General features: G+C 47.8%; 2 protein-coding genes across 32 annotated transcripts in view; one reads left to right on the top strand and one right to left on the bottom strand.

Annotated features, from left to right (window-relative positions):
• Nucleotides 1–13,051, top strand: part of LOC144331908 (uncharacterized) — a 112,146-nt gene extending 99,095 nt beyond the window's left edge. For 21 of the 29 annotated variants that reach the window (XR_013399511.1, XM_077950593.1, XM_077950598.1 and 18 more), the window contains 2 exons: nt 1,687–1,768; nt 3,629–4,417. Coding sequence is in view for 25 of the 29 variants with exons in the window: in XM_077950593.1 (XP_077806719.1) it covers nt 1,687–1,768; nt 3,629–3,806 (260 nt within the window). In the remaining 4 variants the exon portion in view is untranslated. Of the gene's footprint in view, nt 1–361; nt 529–1,173; nt 1,286–1,686; nt 1,769–3,464; nt 4,418–12,413 lie in introns of those variants that run through there. The other 8 variants (XM_077950615.1, XM_077950613.1, XM_077950614.1 and 5 more) reach the window with 5 other exon arrangements.
• Nucleotides 5,136–18,277, bottom strand: LOC144329367 (ral-GDS-related protein-like). 3 transcript variants are annotated; one of them, XM_077950579.1, is made up of 12 exons: nt 15,653–15,831; nt 15,334–15,527; nt 14,896–15,209; nt 13,914–14,129; nt 13,438–13,541; nt 12,878–12,947; nt 11,239–11,313; nt 10,682–10,756; nt 10,067–10,090; nt 9,609–9,730; nt 9,300–9,390; nt 5,136–9,101 (listed from the first exon to the last, which is right to left on the bottom strand). In XM_077950579.1, exons 1-12 carry the CDS (start codon nt 15,829–15,831, stop codon nt 8,832–8,834), a joined length of 1,734 nt encoding a protein of 577 aa, XP_077806705.1. In that variant the 3' UTR covers nt 5,136–8,831. The 3 variants fall into 3 exon arrangements, with proteins under 3 accessions (XP_077806705.1, XP_028684484.2, XP_028684494.2); XM_028828651.2 differs by lacking the exons at nt 9,300–9,390; nt 15,653–15,831 and adding exons at nt 16,899–17,071; nt 18,110–18,277 and having other exon boundaries at nt 8,972–9,101; XM_028828661.2 differs by lacking the exon at nt 9,300–9,390 and having other exon boundaries at nt 8,972–9,101.
• Nucleotides 18,278–18,411: the final 134 nt, after the last annotated feature.

The raw sequence follows: 18,411 nt of genomic DNA, 5'->3' as shown, positions 1-18,411 counted from the left end.
TGTGTTTTCCTGTAGCAGTTTTATGCTTTTAGGTCTTGTGTTTAGGGTTTAATATATTTTGAGTTTATGTTTGTGTATTGTGTAACGTGAATGTCTTATTTCATTCTTTTGTATGTGGCTATCCAGTCATTTCAGACTGCTCAATTGAACAGACTGCTGACTCCTCATCTCATCCTTTTTCCCCTTGCAGACACAGTCCCACTCATGCTCTCACCCAGACTGGAGTGCAGTGGCGAGTTCTCAGCTCTCTGCAACCTCCGCCTCCTTGCTTCGAGTGATTCTCCTGCCTTATCTTCCCAAGTGGCTGGGATTGCTGCTGTGCACCAGCACACCTGACTAATATCTTTCATATTTTTACTAGAGATAGGATTTCACCATTTTGGCCAAGCTGGTCTGAAACTCCTGACCTCAAGAGATCCGCCCAACTCGGTCTCTGAAACTGCTGGAAGTACAGGTGTGAGCCACAGCACCTGGCCTCATTGCATCTTCTAGGCATTCTTTGAAAAATAATGTGTTGACTGCATACAGGTGTGTGTTTAGATTCTCTTATGTCCCTAGGTTGATGGATTCATTTTTATGCCACTACTGTAGTCTTTGGATGAGTGGAGGTGTTACATGTAATTTGAAATTGGGGAGTGTGTGGCCTCCAATTGAGTTTGTATTCCCTAGAATTGCTTTGCATATTCAGGTTCCTTGGGTCTTCAGTGGTTCCATGTGAACATTTAGCCGTGTATTGTTAACATTTCATGAAACGTTTGTTTTATACTTCATGTCCAGAATTAGGGGTGCATTGGGACATTGTGATACTTGTTTGTATACCTTGAGTATGGATAAAATCAGGGAGTTTCCCATGCTTGTGACCACGTGTAAGTTTGATATCTTCGATGTGTGAACATTCAGTATCCTCTTTGGTAGCTATTTTGAAAATAGCATAACCATATTGTTAAGTATCATCGCCCTGCTTTGGAGTGGAATACCAGAATGTATTCCTCTCCTGTAACTCTCTGTGTACCTATTGCCAATCCTTGATGTCCTCTCCTCCACCTAGTCTGTGGTGACCACTACTGTATTTTCACCTTCAGTGAGTTAAAGTTTTCAGCTCCCACATGAGTGAGAACATGCAGCCTTGGTCTTTGTCTGCCTTTCTGATTTGATTGAACATAATATCTGCAGGTGCAGCCATGTTGCTGGAAATGATAGGATTCCATGAATTTTGATGGCATAAAAGTATTCCATCCTGTCTGTGTACCAGAGATTCTTCATTCTTTCATCTGTGGATGGACAGGTCGGCTGATTTCTTTTCTTGGCTTTTGAGCATAGGGCTGAATGCCACCTGGGATGACAGATAATCTCTTCCATGTCCTGATCATGTCCTCTGTGTATATACCTAGGAATAGAACTGCTGGAGAAAATGGTAGTTGTAGTTTTAGGATTTCAAGGAACATCCAAGTGGTTTCTTTAGTGTGCATGCTAGTTTACCATTTCCCACCAGATGTGGAGACAAGTGCCTCCTCCGGAAATCCACACTTTGATTGGATTGTGTTTTCATATGTTTCAACTTTTTTCTTGTAGCATCTGTTGCATGTAGAGTGAGATGGAATCTTGAGTGTGTTTTTTATTTTTGTGTGTGTATGATAAGTGGTACTTGCTATGTTATTGTGAATTTGTTTTTAATTTGTTGTGTAGGACTGGGCAGAGGACCTGAAGACATGAGGTTGATGCACAGGTCAAAGAGAAGATTCTCACCATCGCTGATGCCCACAAAAGTGTAAGTGAAAATCACACTCAGATTTCATCTCACTCCAGTTAGAATGAATACTAGCAACATTTGATAGCAGTTTTGTTTCTATAGAGTGTGTGTGTGTGTGTGTGTGGGTATATACATTCACCCACACACACACAACCCAAGGGTGCAAGGGACATTTTGACATATGTATATGTAGTATCATGATCAAATCATCATATCTGGCATCTGTATGACCTTCCATCATTATTATTTCTCTGTGGAGAGAATATTCAGAACCGTATTTTCCAGCTGATTTTGAAAAAATTTTCTAGATTCTGTTGACTCTAGTCACCTAGTCACCCTGCTGTGCAATAGAATACCAGAACAGATTCATTGTGTCTCCGTGTCACTCTGTACCTGTTACCAATATCTAAGTGTGGTTTTGATTTACATTTTGCTGTGGTTAGAGATGTTTGCCAAGTTATCATGAACTTGTTTCAATTTAATGTGTAAGACTGGCCAAAGAACCTGAAGACCTGAGAAGGATGCACAGGTAAAAGATTCTGAATCAAGATTACTAATCCTCATGAGAAGTCAATCAAAACCACACTCAGATATCATCTCATTCCAGTGAGAATGAATGTTACCAAAATGGGACGGCAGTTTCATTGCCATAGAGTACGTGTGTATAACCAGCGGGTGCAAGGGACAATTTGTTCTGTGTAAAGGTAGCATCATAATGAAGTTGCAGTGTCTGGCACCTCTGTGAGCTCCAGACTTATGATTTCTCTGTGGAGAGAATATTCACAACCGACCTTTGTAGCTGTTTTGAAAATTGTGGTTTTCTGTTCTTGCCTTTTGTTCATTATGGCCTATGGCTCTGTCCAGGTTTCTGGTACGGGCATGTGTTTGTTTTTTATGACTGTGTAGTGTTCCGTGGTGTGTATGTACCACATTTCCTTTCTCTGATCTACTACTGATGGGCACCAAGGCTGATTCATGTCTTTACCATTGTGAGTAGTACTGCCATGAACATAGGAGTGCATGTGAGTTTTGGATGGAAGGATTTTCCTCTTTATAGATCCTTAGGAGTGGGGTTGCAGTGTTGGGTGGTAGTTCTCTTTCAGGTTCTTTGAGAAATGTCCGCACTGCTCCCCAGGGGATCTGAACTAGTTTGCATTTCCCCCAACAGTGGACCTGCATTTCTTTGCTCATCTGCCCCACCGGCCTCTGTTGTTGTGGACTGTGTGTCATAATTGCCATTCTGACCAGTGTGAGACGGTATCTCAATTATGTTTCTGATTTGCATTTCTCTGATGATCAGTGAGATCGAACATGTTTTCATGCTCGTTAGTTACTGGTACACCTCCTTTTAAGTGTTCATGTTCGTTGCCCTTTTATAAGTTTTTTTTTTTCTTTCTGATTTTATTTGTTTAAGATCTTTACGGTAAATTGTAGATATTAGATGTTTTTCAGATGTGTAGTTGTGGAATGTTTTCCCTCATTCTATAGGCTGTGTGCTGACTCTGTGGTTGTTTCTTGTTCTGTGCAGCAGCTCTCTTGTGTTTTAGGTCCCGCTTACCAGTAATTGTTTTTGTTGCCGTTGCTTTTGGGGACTTGACATATAAATGCTTTATCAAAGCCTCTGTCAAGAAGAGTATTTGCTAGATTCTCATGCAGGATTTTTTTTTATAGTTTCAGGTATTGGATTTTTATGTATTTACGTATTTATTTACAGACCAAGTCTCACTCTCTCATACAGGCTGGAATGCAGTGGAGTGATCTCGGCTCACTGCACCTTCCAGCTTCTGGGTTCAAGTGATTCTTCTGCCTCATTCTCCTGAGTAGCTGGGAGTACAGGCACGTGCCACCACGCCCAGCTAACTTTTGGTTTTTTCTTAGACATCGGCTTCACCATGTCGGCCAGGGTGGTCTCAAACTCCAGGACCTCAAGTCATCCGCCTGCTTCGACCTCCCAGAGTGCTTGGATTCCAGGAATGAGCCACTGTGTCCAGCCCAGCGTTTCACATTTCATTCTTTGATTCATTTTGAGTTGCTTTCTGTACATGGTGAGACATAGGGGCCCAGTGTTATTTCTTCTACATCTAGCTAGGCCACTTATCTCAGCACCACTTGCTGATTGGGAGTCCTTTCTCCATTGCTTATTTTTGTTGATTTTTTTTTATCAAATATCAATGGTTTCAGGTGTGCAGGTTTATATCTGGGTCTTCTAATGTGTTCCACTGTTCTGTGGAACCGGGTCCCCAGCTTTTCAGTGAAAATGCCAAGCCATTACCTTGTCTATGGGTGTTTTCTTGGAGTGTTTCCTTTGTTTTAATGTTTTTAAAATACCTTTAGCAGCCTACATGTATAGATTTCTTTTCTAAAATAATGCACACCCTATGTTTTCTTGTAGGAGTTTTGTGGTTTCAGAATTGAGTTTTAGGTTTTTAATGTATTTTGCATTGATTTTTGTGTTGCGTGACATAAGGGTCCTATTTCAGTGTTTTGTATGTGAATATGCAGTTTGCTCAAAATCATCTATTGAACAGGCTCTTTTTTTCCGATTGCATCTTTTTGGTGTTCTTTTGAAAAACGTGTTCACTATATGTAAATTGGGGTTGAATATTTGGTTTCCTCATTCTGTCCACTTTCTTAGTTTATGCCAATAAAAGATTGTTTGGATAATTATAAGTTTGTGTTTTTCATTCATGCTTTTAGCTTCTAAGTTTGTATTTTTTAACATAATTTCTATGTTTATTATAGACTAAAGGGTACAAATGCAGATTAGTTACTGCCTTTGGTATATTGCATGACACTGAGACTTGGGGTCCAAGCAACCTTATCATGCAGGCAGTGGGTGGACCCACCAGGTAGATCTTCAGCACATACCTCATGCCTTCATCCTTTTTCATCTGATAGTCACCAGTGTCTGTTGTTTTCACTTTTACGGTAGGGTGTATTCAATGTTAGCTCCACCTTAGAAGTGAGAACATGTGGTATTTGGTGTTCTGTGTTTTCCTTATTTCTCTTTAGATAATGGCCTCCAGCTCCTTTCATGTTGCTGCCAAGGACATGATTTCCTTCTCTCTTTTTTTTTTTTAATGGCTGCCTAGTTTTTTGTGGTATATATGTACCACATTTTCCTTTTCTGATCCACTGTTGATGGGTACCTAGGCTGATTTCATGTGTTTGCCATTGTAAATACTGCTGCCATGACCATTTGTGTGCATGTGTGTTTTGGAGAGAAGGATTTATTTTCCTCTGTGTATACCCCAGTGGTGGGATTGCTGGGTCAGATGGTAGTTCTGGTTCAAGTTCTTTGAGCAATCTCCGAAGTGCTTTCCATGGTGTCTGAACTACTTTGCATTTTCACCAAAAGTGGACCAGTGTCCTCTTTCTCTGCTGCCTCGCCAGTGTCCTTTTTTTTTTTTTTTTTTTTTTTTTGAGACGGAATCTCGCTCTGTAGCCCAGGCTGGCGTGCAGTGGCCGGATCTCAGCTCACCACAAGCTCCACCTCCCGGGTTCACGCTATTCTCCTGCCTCAGCCTCCCGAGTAGCTGGGACTACAGGCGCCCGCCACCTCGCCCAGCTAGTTTTTTTTTTTTTTTTGTATTTTTTAGTAGAGACGGGGTTTCACCGTGTAAGCCAGGATGGTCTTGATCTCCTGACCTCGTGATCCACCCGTCTCGGCCTCCCAAAGTGCTGGGATTACAGGCTTGAGCCACCGCGTCCGGCCCCTTTTTTTTTTTTTTAACTGCGTTATCCTCATTCTGACCAGCGTGAGATATATCTCATTGTGCTTTTGATTTATATTTCTCTGATAATTAGGTTGAGCATATTTTCAATTTCTTGGTTGCTCATCATCATCTTTTGAGAAGTGTGTGTTTATATCCATTGCCTATTAATTAATAGGGTGGTTTTGCTAATTGATTTGTGCAAGGTCTTTAAGGTAGATTCTGGATATTAGAACTTGGTCTGGTGCATAGTTTGGGAACATTTTCTCTCATCTTGTATGTCGTCTGTCTACTCTGTGGGTAATTTCTTGTGTTGTGTTGTGGCTCTTTAGTGTATTAGGTCCCACATGTCGATTATTGCTGTTGTTGCAGTGTCATGTGGGGTCTTAGGCATATAAATGCTTTGTCAAAGCTGATGTCAAGAAGGGTATTTCCTAGGATCTCTTGTAGGATTTTTGTACTTTGAGGTCTTCCATTTACATCTTTCATTCATCTTAGTGAACTTTGGTACATAGTGAGAAGTAGATGCCTAGTGTTACTTACTCTTCTGCATATGGCTCGCCATTTATCCTAAGACTATTGAAAAGGGAGTTCTTTCCCCATTACTCATCATTGTGTATTTCATCCAGCATCAGGTGGTATGAGGTGTGTGGGTTTACAGGTTCTCTGTTCTCTTCCACTCATCCATGTGGAAGCAGGTCCCTAGAGTTTGAGTGCAGTTTCACATCAGGGAGTGACATGCATCCAATGTAGTTTGGATTCCTCAGAATTTCTTTGGAAATTCAGGGCATTTCCTGGTCTCACATGAACTTCAGCATTGTTTATTTCTATGTCCTTAAAACCAATTTGCTCTCTCGTAAAGTTATCCAATTAAAGAGTGGAGTGGGACATTTTAATCCATGCATATGTACCTTGTGTAATGATGAAAGCAAGACATTGACTGACTATCTGTGTTACCTTGTGTAGTTATTATTTATTAGTTCTCTGTGGTTGCAATATTCAGAATCCTTCTTTTCAGCCTTTTTTGGAAAATATGGTAGGATACAGTTAACTCTAGACATCCTGCTGTGGAGTAGAACAGCTGAATTTATTCCTGTCATCTGAGTGTAACATTGCATCCATTTCCCAGTTCCTGTGCTGCCTCCCCAACCCCCAGGCTCTCTTCACTACTGTGGAATATTCTACTAGGAGATAAAGTCGTTTAGAGACAAAGTTGATCTCATTCTCATAGGCATGGAATCATGCCGTGTTTGTTTGTCTCTTCCTGGCTCATTTCATGGAAGATCATGTCCTCCAGGTTTCTGTACGTTGTTGCAGATGACATGGTTTCATGAATTTCTATGGCCGAGGAGGATTCCATTGTGTACCGCAGTTTCTTTATCCCTTTATCTCTGCACGAACAGGTAGGTTGATTGGATACCTTCGCTATTGTGCATAGTGCTTCAGTTGCCATAAGAAGGCCGATATCTCTTCAACATGACAGATTCCATGTGCTTTCTGTGTGTAACCAGTGGTGGGATTCCTGGGTGAACGGGTAGTTGTAAAATGTTTAAGGCACCTTCAACTGTTTTCCTTCGTGTGTATAGTAATGTACATTCCCACCAATAGTGTATAAAATCTCTTTTTCTGCATTTCTACATTGGCCACTGCCTGTGAATGTATGGGTTTTTTCTTGTTTTTGGTAAGTTTCATCCTAATTAGAGTGAGAGGTATCTGAGTGTGGTTTGCACTCAGACATGTGTGTGATAGTTAGTGAAGTTGAGCAGCTTCTCTTTGACCTGTCAGTCAATTTCGTGATTACATCTGAAAAGATGTGTCTGTTCAGGTTCTTTGCCCAGTTTTAGCTTGGGTATTAGGTTTTGTTCATTTTCCCAGAGTAGTGTTAGTTTCTCATACATGTTAGATTGCAACCCCTTTCACAGATATGTTTCTGCTGAACTTTCTTTCAATGTGTAGGATGCCTTCTTTTTTTTATTATTATTACACTTTATGTTCTAGGGTACATGTGCACAACGTGCAGGTTTGTTACATATGCATACATGTGCCATGTTGATGTGCTGCACCCGTTAACTCATCATTTACATTAGGTATATCTCCTATTCTATCCCTCCCCCAACCCCCGAACCCACCACAGGCCCCAGTGTGTGATGTTCCCCTTCCCGTGTCCAAGTGTTCTCACTGTTCAATTCCCACCTATGAGTGAGAACATGCGGTGTTTGGTTTTCTGTTCTTGCAATAGTTTACTGAGAATGATGGTTTCCAGCTTCATCCATGTCCCTACAAAGGACATGAACTCATCAGGATGCCTTCTTTAATGATTCATTGTTTCTCTTTCCCATGCAGAAGCTCTAAAATGATGTATAGTCCCATGTGTCTGTATTCATATTTGTTAGCAGTGATTTTTGTGTCCCATCCAAAAAGAACAAAAAATAAGAAAGAAAAAGTAATGCCAAATCTATTGCATGGCCTAAGGGTTTGTTGCCATAGATAATTTTTGCTTTTGTTTTCTTTCTTTTTTGCAAACTGCATGCTTAGATACAAGTTTTGCTGAAATAAACTCCCACTTTTCTTATAGGAGATTTGTGGCTCCAGGACTGGATTTAAGTGTTTTATTTTGTGCTGATTTGGGGGTATTATATTTCAGATCCTGAAATGTTGATTTCTTTGACTTGTTTTTGTCTGATATACCACAGTGGGGCTTGTGTTCAAATTAAGCTGTGGGACATCCTTTAGATACTGGGTTCAAACAATTCTCTCCTTCCTTGATGTTCCCTTAGGGGAGAGGTGTCAGAAAGTCTGGGAAGATCCATAGTGGGAAAAGTTTATCTGTGTTTCCTGGAGACTCATGGCCAGCTCCCTTCTGCACAGGACTTCTGGAGAAGGCCAGCCATACCACTTGCATAAATACCTCCCATCTCCAGCCCTTCAGTAAATATTTTAGTGATTCATTAAATATTTACAACTTAAAAAAGTAGAGTAACCCAGTGGAACTTGAATTTAACTAGAATTTAAGTTTGAGAGTAACTGGTCAGTAGAACAAGCGACATAGATTGGGAGACATACTGTGGTTTTTAAATGTTTTTTTTGTTTTTTTTTTTGTTTGTTTGTTTTTCTTAAACAGAGTTAGCAATAATTAATTTGAATAAAGAAGGAAAACATTAAACGGTTGGCAGGTGTAACGTGAATGCTATTCCATGGCTTGTTCAGCTATAGCCTCAATCTGACATGCTAGACTATGAATCCTAAAGACTGGTATACGGTTACTGCAGTGGAGTTACTGTTCTCATTCAACAACTGTAGAACATTCTGAATAGTGTTTTAAAATTTTATTTTAATGAAAGCTAAGAAAAAAACCCGTTACTTATACACTAAAGAAAATAAACATAAAATGGTTTCCCGCCTGACATGCAAAAGTCCCATGGCCTGACCCTGGCCAGCAGGAGCAGCTGGTGTTGAGGAGTGGGGTCAAGATGTAGCTGAGCTGCCAGCCACCTAGATGTGGTTTCCTGGTGTCTCCGGTCTGGGTGAAGGATGATGCAGAGCTGGTGTTCTAGAAAGCATCCCAATAGGGCCCCAGCCACTGCAGGATGTTTCCAGCCTACTGGGATTCGGGCTCCAGCTGACAGGACAGCTTGTAGCTGCAGGACAGAGAGGCAGGTGTGAGGCCACCATGAGCCAGACATTGGGTCCCCTCTCATTGCCTGCCCAGCTGGAATCCTGGGTCCCCAGCAGTCCCCATGCAACAGGGCTTGATGCTGGTGATGGAGTCATGGCCATAGGCTCTCTGCAGCTGTCCACAGGAGAGCCTCCTCTAGGCCAGGTGGGGTGGCTGACACCTGTACTGTCAGTACTTTGGGAAGCTGAGGTGAGTGGATTGCTTGAGGCCAGGAGTTTGAGACCAGCCTGGACATCATCATGAAACCCCACCTGTACCAGAACAACAACAGGAGAACAACCGGACACGGTGGTGCATAGCAGTAATCCCAGCTGCTTGCGAGGCTGAGGAAGTGGTTGAGCCCAGAAGGCAGATGTTGCAGTGAGAAGAGATGGTGACACTGCAGTGCAGCCTGGGCGACAGAGCTAGACCACTTTAAAAAAAAATGGAGAGCTTTCTCCCACCCTCTTTCCATGTGCCAGGCCCTCACCTCTCCTTGTCACTGAGCTGCTCCATTCTTGAGAAACAAGTGACAAATTTCTCCAGGGGCCGAAGCCTGTAATTCATGGCAGCCACTTGGAGCAGCTGCATTTCCTGCAGAACTCGGACCTCCTAGAGACAGAGGACAGGATGCTGACAGGGCCTGGGTGGAAGACACTGAGGGGACCTTTGGCAGGCAGGGAGAAGGGGCTGGTCCCTGGGGCCATTCTGTGAAGGGCCCCCATGTTCCCAGAGTTGGATGTAAACAGCCCCTCCTGCAGGAACTGGTCTTTCATTCCAGTGCCTTTCCCACTTTCTCCACTGGGATAGGTCTCCTCCTCCTGTGTGTGTCAAACCCTCCCAGTAAAGCTAAGATGTAGAGGATGGAGCCGGGGAGTGTCCTGCCCAGGGTGGACTGTGACGTCCACATCCCCAACCTCATCCAACATGAATGCCCCAGCTGCTCACCTTCCTCCTCTTGTTGCTGTTGCCCTGGAAGTCAGATAGAGCCCATGAGAAAGGTCCCTGGCCCACAACAGCCTCACCCCATCCCTTCCCATGCTGCACTACTGCCAGGGCCACCAGGGTCAGGGGATGTGCACATGACACAACGTGAACCTGCCTCAGGCTCCGGGCTCTAGGGCAGGGGGCATGGGAGCTGGGGCTCAGGGACCTTCTGCCCCAACCCTCTGAAATGACAGACAGAGAAACTGAGGTCTCTCGTAGAAAGAAAGTGCTCAGTGACCCTGGAATTGCCTGCCCTTGGAAAGGCTCAATTTCACCCTCCTATTATGGGACTACCCTAGGGAGAGGCTGAGTCCAGCTCAGCCCACAGCTCAGCAGCGTTGCAGTCAGGCAGCTCTGCAGCTTCACCACTCAGGGATAGGGACTGGTGACTGCCATGGAGCCTCTGTCAGTCAGAGGTAATGAGATGGGCCTGGCACCCCCTCCCACAGGAGCAGCTATGAGGCTCTCAGGAGAGGAGGTTTTCCAAGGGCTGAGATCTAAGGGCTCCTTCCAGGCCCCTGTCCTCCCAAGCCTCAGGATCCTGGTTCCCAACCAGGCTGCCCCAGGGTCACTCACATCCAGATCATCCGGGATGGCTGAATCCAACCTGTGTAACTCAGTCAGAAAATCCCCCAGGAAGGGGACCATGCCCTGTGCCATGGAGGGGTGGGGAGGTGGGAGGGGTAGTGGTGATGAGTATTGACCCTTAGGTGCCTGCCCAAGGCCCTGTCCCATGAAATCCCATCAGCCCCTGTCTCCCACAACCCCCGTCCCCAGGTCTCCCAGTTGTAGCAGCCAAAGACCCTCAGCTGCCTTTCCCAATTCTCTGCCTCCTCTATTCCAGCTGGCCTCCACGTCTAGCAATCACTCCTAGTTACCTCTATGATGGGATTTTAAAAAGTCACAAGGGCCTGTGGTCCCAGCCTTACCCTTCCCCACATCCACTCTGAGTCCTGCTTTCCCAGACCCTTGCTCTGGTCTCTCCAATGGAGGTTTTCCAGGCCCAGTGGCCATAGGAGGACAGGGCTGGGGAGGAAGCCCCCGCTGTGTTGATATGGAGGTCTCCAGCTGGTGGGGAAAAGAGCCCTGTCCTCTGATCCCCTGCGGTCCCTCCATGCCACAGTCTCACTCACCTTCTTCTGCCTCCGTAGCCTCATCTGGGCTCTCTGGGGGTTCCTCTCCTGGGTGGCCACCTTAAAGCTCCCCGCCTGCCAGGTGTCAGGGACAGGGACAGTGAGGCTGTCTTCCCTTTCCCCAGTTACACCCCAGCCACCCCACACTTGGATCCCCAGGGACTGGCGTGAATCACCTGGCACAGTGCTCATACCACTGGCCAGCTCCACACTCCGTGTGTGTGTCACCCAATCATGCAGCCAGGCCTCCCTGAGACTGTTTCCTCTTCTGTAAAGAGCCATGAATACTACAGCTACCTCACAGGGCCTCCTGAGTACTGTTTCCTGTAGCTGTTGTCATTGTTCTCCCCCTCATCCCTCTGAGGAAGAACCATTCACGAGCACCCTCCAATTGCTTTCTTTTCTCGAACCTCATTTCCACTCTGTGAGGCCTGCACTACAGGCTCAGCATCCCTTCATTTTCCAGATAAGGAAACAGAGACCAAGAGTGGGCAGTGACTCCCCAGGGCCCCAAAAGAGAGGGCACCTCCTCCCCCTCCTGGAGGCTCTGTCTCGGCTGCCTTCAGCCCACATCCCAGCACCACCACCCATCAGAGTCTTGTTCTCTGGAGTCTCTGAGTGTCTAGGACTCCAGCCTTGTAGTGTCGTGATGGGAAAGGGACAGGGCATTTTAGGAGACCTGGTTAAGTGGCACCTGCCTATCTGAGCCCCACCGGAGTCTCTGCCACACAAACTGGGTTTGCGCCATGCCAAATCCTTGGTTTGGCCTCGCCAGTGATCCCCCAGGGGAGTTCCGTGCACAGAACTCTCTCTTCCTCCACTCAGGATGTGGCCTCCTGAGGCGACATCTCTGACGGACATGGCAGGGTTTTCCAGAATCCTGGGTGGGGTGACATGTTGCCTTCTCATTTGCATGGAGGTTTCTGAGATCTGGTCAGGGAGGATCCCCTAGGAATGCATGGATCCCCCAGATACTTGTCATCAGCATGTGTCACTGCTAACTGGTGAGAATCCTGTGACATGACCATTTTCAGATGTCTGCAAAGGGCAGAGCGGGGAGTCCCAGCAAGCACATACATCTGTCCTGAGTTTGCCCATTGGCACCCATAGCTGTGCAGTCTACTGGACTCCCTGGCACATGAGCTTCCTCTGTTGTTGTTCCCTCTTTCCCCCAGTGTGGACTGCAGTCCCTGCCCATGGAGGTGCGCTGCAGACAGAAGCAGCAGCAGAGGCCTGGCTTCCTGAGGAATTGCTCCCAGTTTGAGGAAGGAAGAAAGTCCCACCTACAATGATCACCCGCTAGCCTGGAGGAAGCTCCATGCCAGCAGCATGGACCAGCATGGGAACCAGAGCCCTGCTAATGCTGCAGCTCATCACCCCCACTCAGAAGCCCAGCAGCCATTGCCACATCCCATTTGCAGGGCCTCCTGCCCCCGTCCCCCCACGCGCCCATCGACCCACACACCTCTCCTCCTGTTTCCCCAAAGTAGGCATGGAGGGAATTTTTCAAGTCCACTTTTTGTAGGTAAATCAAAACATTACAAAATAACCACTGCACACCGGGTTCAATGCCCTTCCAAACTCACTCTTTTCTCTGACCCTTAAACACTTGTTCCGCATCTCCCAGACTCCACTGTACCTTGATCAGCAGGTCCCTCTTCACTGCAGTGTCTTTTTTGCAGAGTTCTTTTAGATATTTTGTGCTTTTGCTGTTGACAGAGGAAAGAAAAAAGGGTAAATTTGGGAATCACGGGGGAGATTTGTGATTTCCAATCCCTTTTGTTTGAAACTTAATGAATCTCAGCTTCCTGCATGAGAGTTTCCAGTGGTGTCATCTGATGACAAGGGCTCCAGAGGACCAGGGTGGGACTGTCATGCTCCTCCCCTGGCCCATCTCCACTTCACATGAGCCCTGCGTGTTCAGAGTTAGCTTCCAGCTGGACACAGTTCCACTGTTGGGTACAAACACCTGAAAGCCTCCAATTGGCTCCAGTCTGTTCCTGATGGTTAAAAACCCTTACTCCTGAGTTAGAAATCCTTGCCTAGGAGTCCAGGGCAGCTTAGTGACCACACCCAACAGCCCATCCCTGCCTCCAGCGTCCCTGTTCTCCAAGAACCTTTCAGAGTCATTGAGGGCCCATGGGGAGATCTATGGGTCCCTAGGTCAACCCTGGTGCTCCCCTGAAGGGAGCTCCTCACCTGGACACTCCTGCCCACGTCTTGTGTAGCCGATGTATTGGGTTGCTGCGCAGAGCAGAGACGATGGCGTGCACCGAGGAGAAGTTGTTGAGACGTAGGCACTCCTGGAGAGGGAAGAGTGAGCTGTGAGGTCCAGAGTTGGAGTCGGACCCACTTCAGCCTCAGCCCCCTCTGCTGAGATCTCCCTTCCTGAATGAAGCAGAGGCCCAGGGAGCCTCAGGAGGGTACACCTGGGGCTGAGTGAATGCCACTCATCTGGAAAGATTTCAGTTCAACCCAAGGAAGATCCTAGGTCAGAAGTGAGCAGCCACTACTGGGCCATGGGGGTGAAGGTCAAGGAACCTCTGGGAAGAAGGGCCTAGGGGATGTGCAGGGCTCAGGCTAGAGATACAGATGCCAATCCTGAAAGCCGATGGAGGAGAAGAGGCAGTTCCCCATTTTTAGAGAGGGAATCCCAAGGCCCAATCATGGCTTACCCTGGCCACTTTGATCCAGTGCTCCACCACCCTGGCCCTGTCCAGGGCCCTCATGCTGTGGTCCCCGAGGCAGGAGGTGGTGACACAGTTGGTGAGCCTGTTGAAGTGTGCAATGGTGGCACAAACTGTGGGTGCCACGTGCTCACTCCCCTTCTGATGTCGTTGGCCCCAGATGGAGCCCAAGCATTCGTAGAGCTCCACCTTCTTGAAGAGATCCTTTGGGGAAGGAGAAGAGTGTCATGGACACAGCACAGCCCAGCTCAGAGTCATCCACAGTCCCAGGCAGGAAGTGAGCTCACAGTCATCCACAGTCTCTGGCAGGAACACAGCTGGGGCTCAGAAAGCTTTAAAATGGGCTCCAGACTTGTGGGAGTCCCTGGGTTTGGTTTTCTGCCCACTGAGGGCCCTGAATGCATCATGGCCCAGAACCCAACAAGGGTGGGAAGAGAGTGACATTTTCTCCCAGGCCATCCTCAATCCAAGAAGTAGAAGGTGGCTCAGGCCTCCCCATCCTGAGGCCTCGTCTTCCTCCCATCCCAATCAGCCCTCTACTCCTTCTCTCCCTACTGGTGCAGTTTCCTTGCAGCAACTGCAACCTTGGGCTCTGTTTGGGTGTCTGCCATAGAATCTAGTATGCATCAGGTACCTAATAAGTGCTGAGGGTAGTGAGGCTCCCGAGCAGCTGGGTGAGTGACCCATGGCCCTGCCTGCCCCTCAGTGATCACCTGCCCTGTCCTGCTTTCTGTCCATCCCCTGTCATTCAGTCTGCACAGTCACTCTGTGCAGCTGGCACGGGCGATGTCCCGTCTCTGCTGTCCACATGCAGACAGGGAAGGCTTGTGGGTGAGGAAACTCATCCAGATCCCATGGTTGGTAAGAAGTGGGGCTGAAACTGGACCCAGGGCATTGGCCGCTCCTCAGGGAGAGGCTGGTCTGAGACAGGTGGTTCCATAGGCACAGCCTGCAAAGCCCAGCTGCTCACCGCATCTATGAGGGTCAGCTGCTCAGCCAGCAGCCTGGGAGGGAAGGTCGTGATGTCCGGCAGCTCCTCAGTGAGTTGGCTCTTGACAGTCCCGGGACAGGGACAGGGGGACTCTGGGGCTGACGGTGGCTCCAGCACTGTTCCTGAAGGGGGCCCTTCCCCTGGTGCTGGTGCTGGTGCTGATGCTGAATGTAGATATCCTGGTGCATCCAGGGCTACAGGTGACTCTGGCTCCAGAGCAGGCTGCAGGTCCGCTGGTGCTGGCTCCAGGGCCAGCATTGTTAATGCGTGTTGCCCAGGAGGTGGAGCAGGATCTGGAAAAGGAGAAAAGGTCACCATTCCAGTCACTCTTCACTGGGATTTCCAAGTATAGAAATGACTGGATGGAATTTAAGGGAATTGTAGCCCCAAAACACCACCCCCTGAAAGTCTTCTCACCATCTGGCTTGGCCTCCTTGGGCTCCGGAAGCACCAACTGGCCTAGGACAATTTCCTGATGGTCCTCCAAGCCCAGTCCAGGCCAGGCGAAGGTTCTGAAGGCCAGCTTTATCCAGAAAGATGACCGTTGCAGGGCCTGGCAGCAAACTGAAGTGTTTTCAGGGGGCCAGGTGAACAAAATGGAGGTGGTGGTGCTGGTGATGGAGTGGACAGCTGAGTCAGAGGCCTGGCCTTCTCCCACACAAGCCTCCAGGGCACCGTTGTGTGGTTCTGGGTCCCTGGCCTCTTGCTGCCTGTGTGGAGAACAGCCCCACCCTACCACAAGCCATCAGTGCTGTCCTGAAAGGGGCAGACCTGGCCATGTAGCAGGGCTGTATGGACCCTTCTGCGCCCCAGCGTCCCACTGAGGTTCTCTTCCCAATGGCCCTGGAGCAGAGCACTGTGCACCTGGACACTCAAGACTTCAGCTCCAGGCAGATTTGTGAGCAGCTTGCTCATCAAAGCTCCAGTTTGGTTCCCCTGGTCCTGGGGTTAGGACGGTAGGAGCAGATGTTGGGTGGAGGAGGACAGGGAGAGCTGGGAAGGCACGGTGCTGGGGATGGGTCTCTCAGTGGCCAGTTGTGACCCCAGCCTCACATCTCCTTTGCAAGGGACCTACTTTTAGAGAACTCAGTATTTCCCTCTTGCAGGGGAAGTCCCCAGATGTCAGCCTTGTTGTGGGAATTACAAGACATATGAACCCCAGGGCTCCTTTAGTCTCTCCCCAGCCAGAGTCCACATATTTCCCCCCATGTTTTGTGGGTGAAGAGGCCCTTCAGAACCCTAAGTCCCCGCAGTTTATACTTGTTAGGCTCCGTCATTCTAGTCAGAATCTGAGAGGATGCCACCATAGATAGAGAAGGCCATAAGGTTTCCCCTCTAACATTCTGTAGATATGATTTGTTTGTTCTGTCTACTGTGAGCACCTGACTCTGAGTAGAATTGAGGCCCAGGGATTGTCATCTGCCTTGTTTATGAAATTAGGCCAAGTCACAAGAAGAACGATGCGCAAATGAAGTGTTTTGTATGTATGTGTTGAATGAGTGAACCCCAACCATTGGAGAAACTCAGTGAGCCTCTCCAGATGTCTGAGTGAGCCTGTGGCTCCTTTTTCAGCATGAAGGGACCCCTCTTCTGTCTGTGTCAAGGAGAAAGTCCAGCCAGAAGGAAACTCAGACATCCTTTACCAATGCCATTGCAGACTTGCTGTCTATATGCCTTTCCAAACAGTAAGAGAGATGGGCCATTGTGGCAGAAAGCTGAGAGCTGCTTCAGTGAGGGGGAAGAGAAAAGTAATAAACATGAATCACAGCACCCACAGCAGATTGTCCAGAGTTTTAGGCTCTAGGGACCCTTCTGTTTGCTGTGTCTTAGATCATTCAGTCCCTACAAGAACCCTGTGAGGTTCATCTTCTCATTACTCCCTGTTCCAGAGGAGCCAACTGAGGCTCCAAGAGGTGCATCTTCAAGACACAGCCAGTAGGGGACAGAGGCACCTCCGTGCCTTTTAGGGGATGGACACTCACCTTCTAACCAGTAGTTCCAAAAAGTGTGGCACGGTGATAAAGTCCCAGGAGGGACCCAGGCAGGTGGCATACGACGAGATGGGTTTAGTTAGAAAGGCTGGAACCAGGGACTCCAACAGCTTCTCCCCTGTGCGGGGCTGGAAAGTTGGCATCCTGCATATCTCATTTTCATACTAGGGGGACAAGGAGGGACATGCGAGTCAGTGGTAACACCCTGAACCACCAGAGGATCGGGATCTGGAACTCACACCAAGAAACACCAGCCCTTCAGGGACTTGTGCATGTGGAGAACCTGGGTGCCCATGGTGAAAAGAGTTCTAGGCTTTCAAGGTAAAATTGCATGTGAGGATGGAGAAGGAGAAAATGATTCATGCCTTCAAGGTATCAGCACGGTGAATGTCAGCTGTGGGGCAATAGCACCCTCTGTATCAACAGCCTACATGAAGAGCATCATCCCTGCAACCCTCAAAAATCACCCTCATGGTGGAGAAGAGGAGACGCGGGCTTTTGGATGTCAGATGCTTGCTCAGCAGCACCCGGGTCAGAAGAGTGCACCTTCCACAAGGAGGACTGGATGAAATTCCCTCTAGGCCACCTGAGGCTCCGCTTCTTATATGGAAGGGAATTTTTGGGGGAGGTCTCATCCCCTCCTTATTTTATTGACAGCACACCAGACAAGATGCTGTAGAAGAACTCTTTGACTTAAAGGGATATGATTGTTTTTGTTCTTTAACATGAATGTGAGTCTGGAGAAACAGCTACGGCCATCCCAGCCCTGGCCAAGGGGAAAATGCCGGAAGACTCCAGGGTGGGAGGAAGTGCATCCCAAGGCCCAGGATCTGCCAGGCAACTCGGGGAAGAGAAAACGCAGGCAGGTATAGAAACCGGGAAAAGTTACAGAAATGTATGGTTTAAAGTGGAAATGAAACAAGGTGATTTTCTCTGCCACACAGACAGCAGATTGACAAAAAGTTAAGAACATGTTAGTATTCAGGGGAGGTTGTGTTCAAAGAAGCAGCTACGTTCAGAGGCTGCTGGTGACCCTGTGAGCAGCTGGAGCCCTTTTGGAAAGTCAACTGGACAGTGGCTCACTCAAGTGTGAAAGCCCTAGGACAGAGCCTAGGGAGTCCCCATATTCCTGTTTGAGTCCTGGGTCCACCCTGGTTTTCTAGAGTCCCTGTATGTGGAGTCCCTTCTGTGTCCAGTCTCACCCCAGACCAGCACTGGCTGTGGTTGGTAGCAGGGTGCCCCTGCCCTTCTTTGAAGAAGATGGAGAAATGGAATCCATCCAACAGCTCCTGCTTGATCTGCTGTGTGGAGCTCTGCAAAGAGAGTGAGCCAGGCGAAGATGTGTCAGTGGCCTGCCTGGCTGACCCCATAGTGGGACACCCCCATTAGAACTCCTCCCTGGCACCCCCTTCCCCCACAGGATTTGGCACATAGGAGCATCTGCATAGACCTCCAGCCAGAGCAGGTTGAAGTCTCCGGCGGATGACAGCTTGATGTCTTGGGA

This window comes from Macaca mulatta, chromosome 10 (genome assembly GCF_049350105.2).
Source record: "Macaca mulatta isolate MMU2019108-1 chromosome 10, T2T-MMU8v2.0, whole genome shotgun sequence".
In the NCBI taxonomy this organism is placed as follows: Eukaryota; Metazoa; Chordata; class Mammalia; order Primates; family Cercopithecidae; genus Macaca; species Macaca mulatta.
The sequence above is the reverse complement of the archived record's forward strand: the minus strand, read 5'-3'. Positions and strand labels throughout refer to the sequence as shown.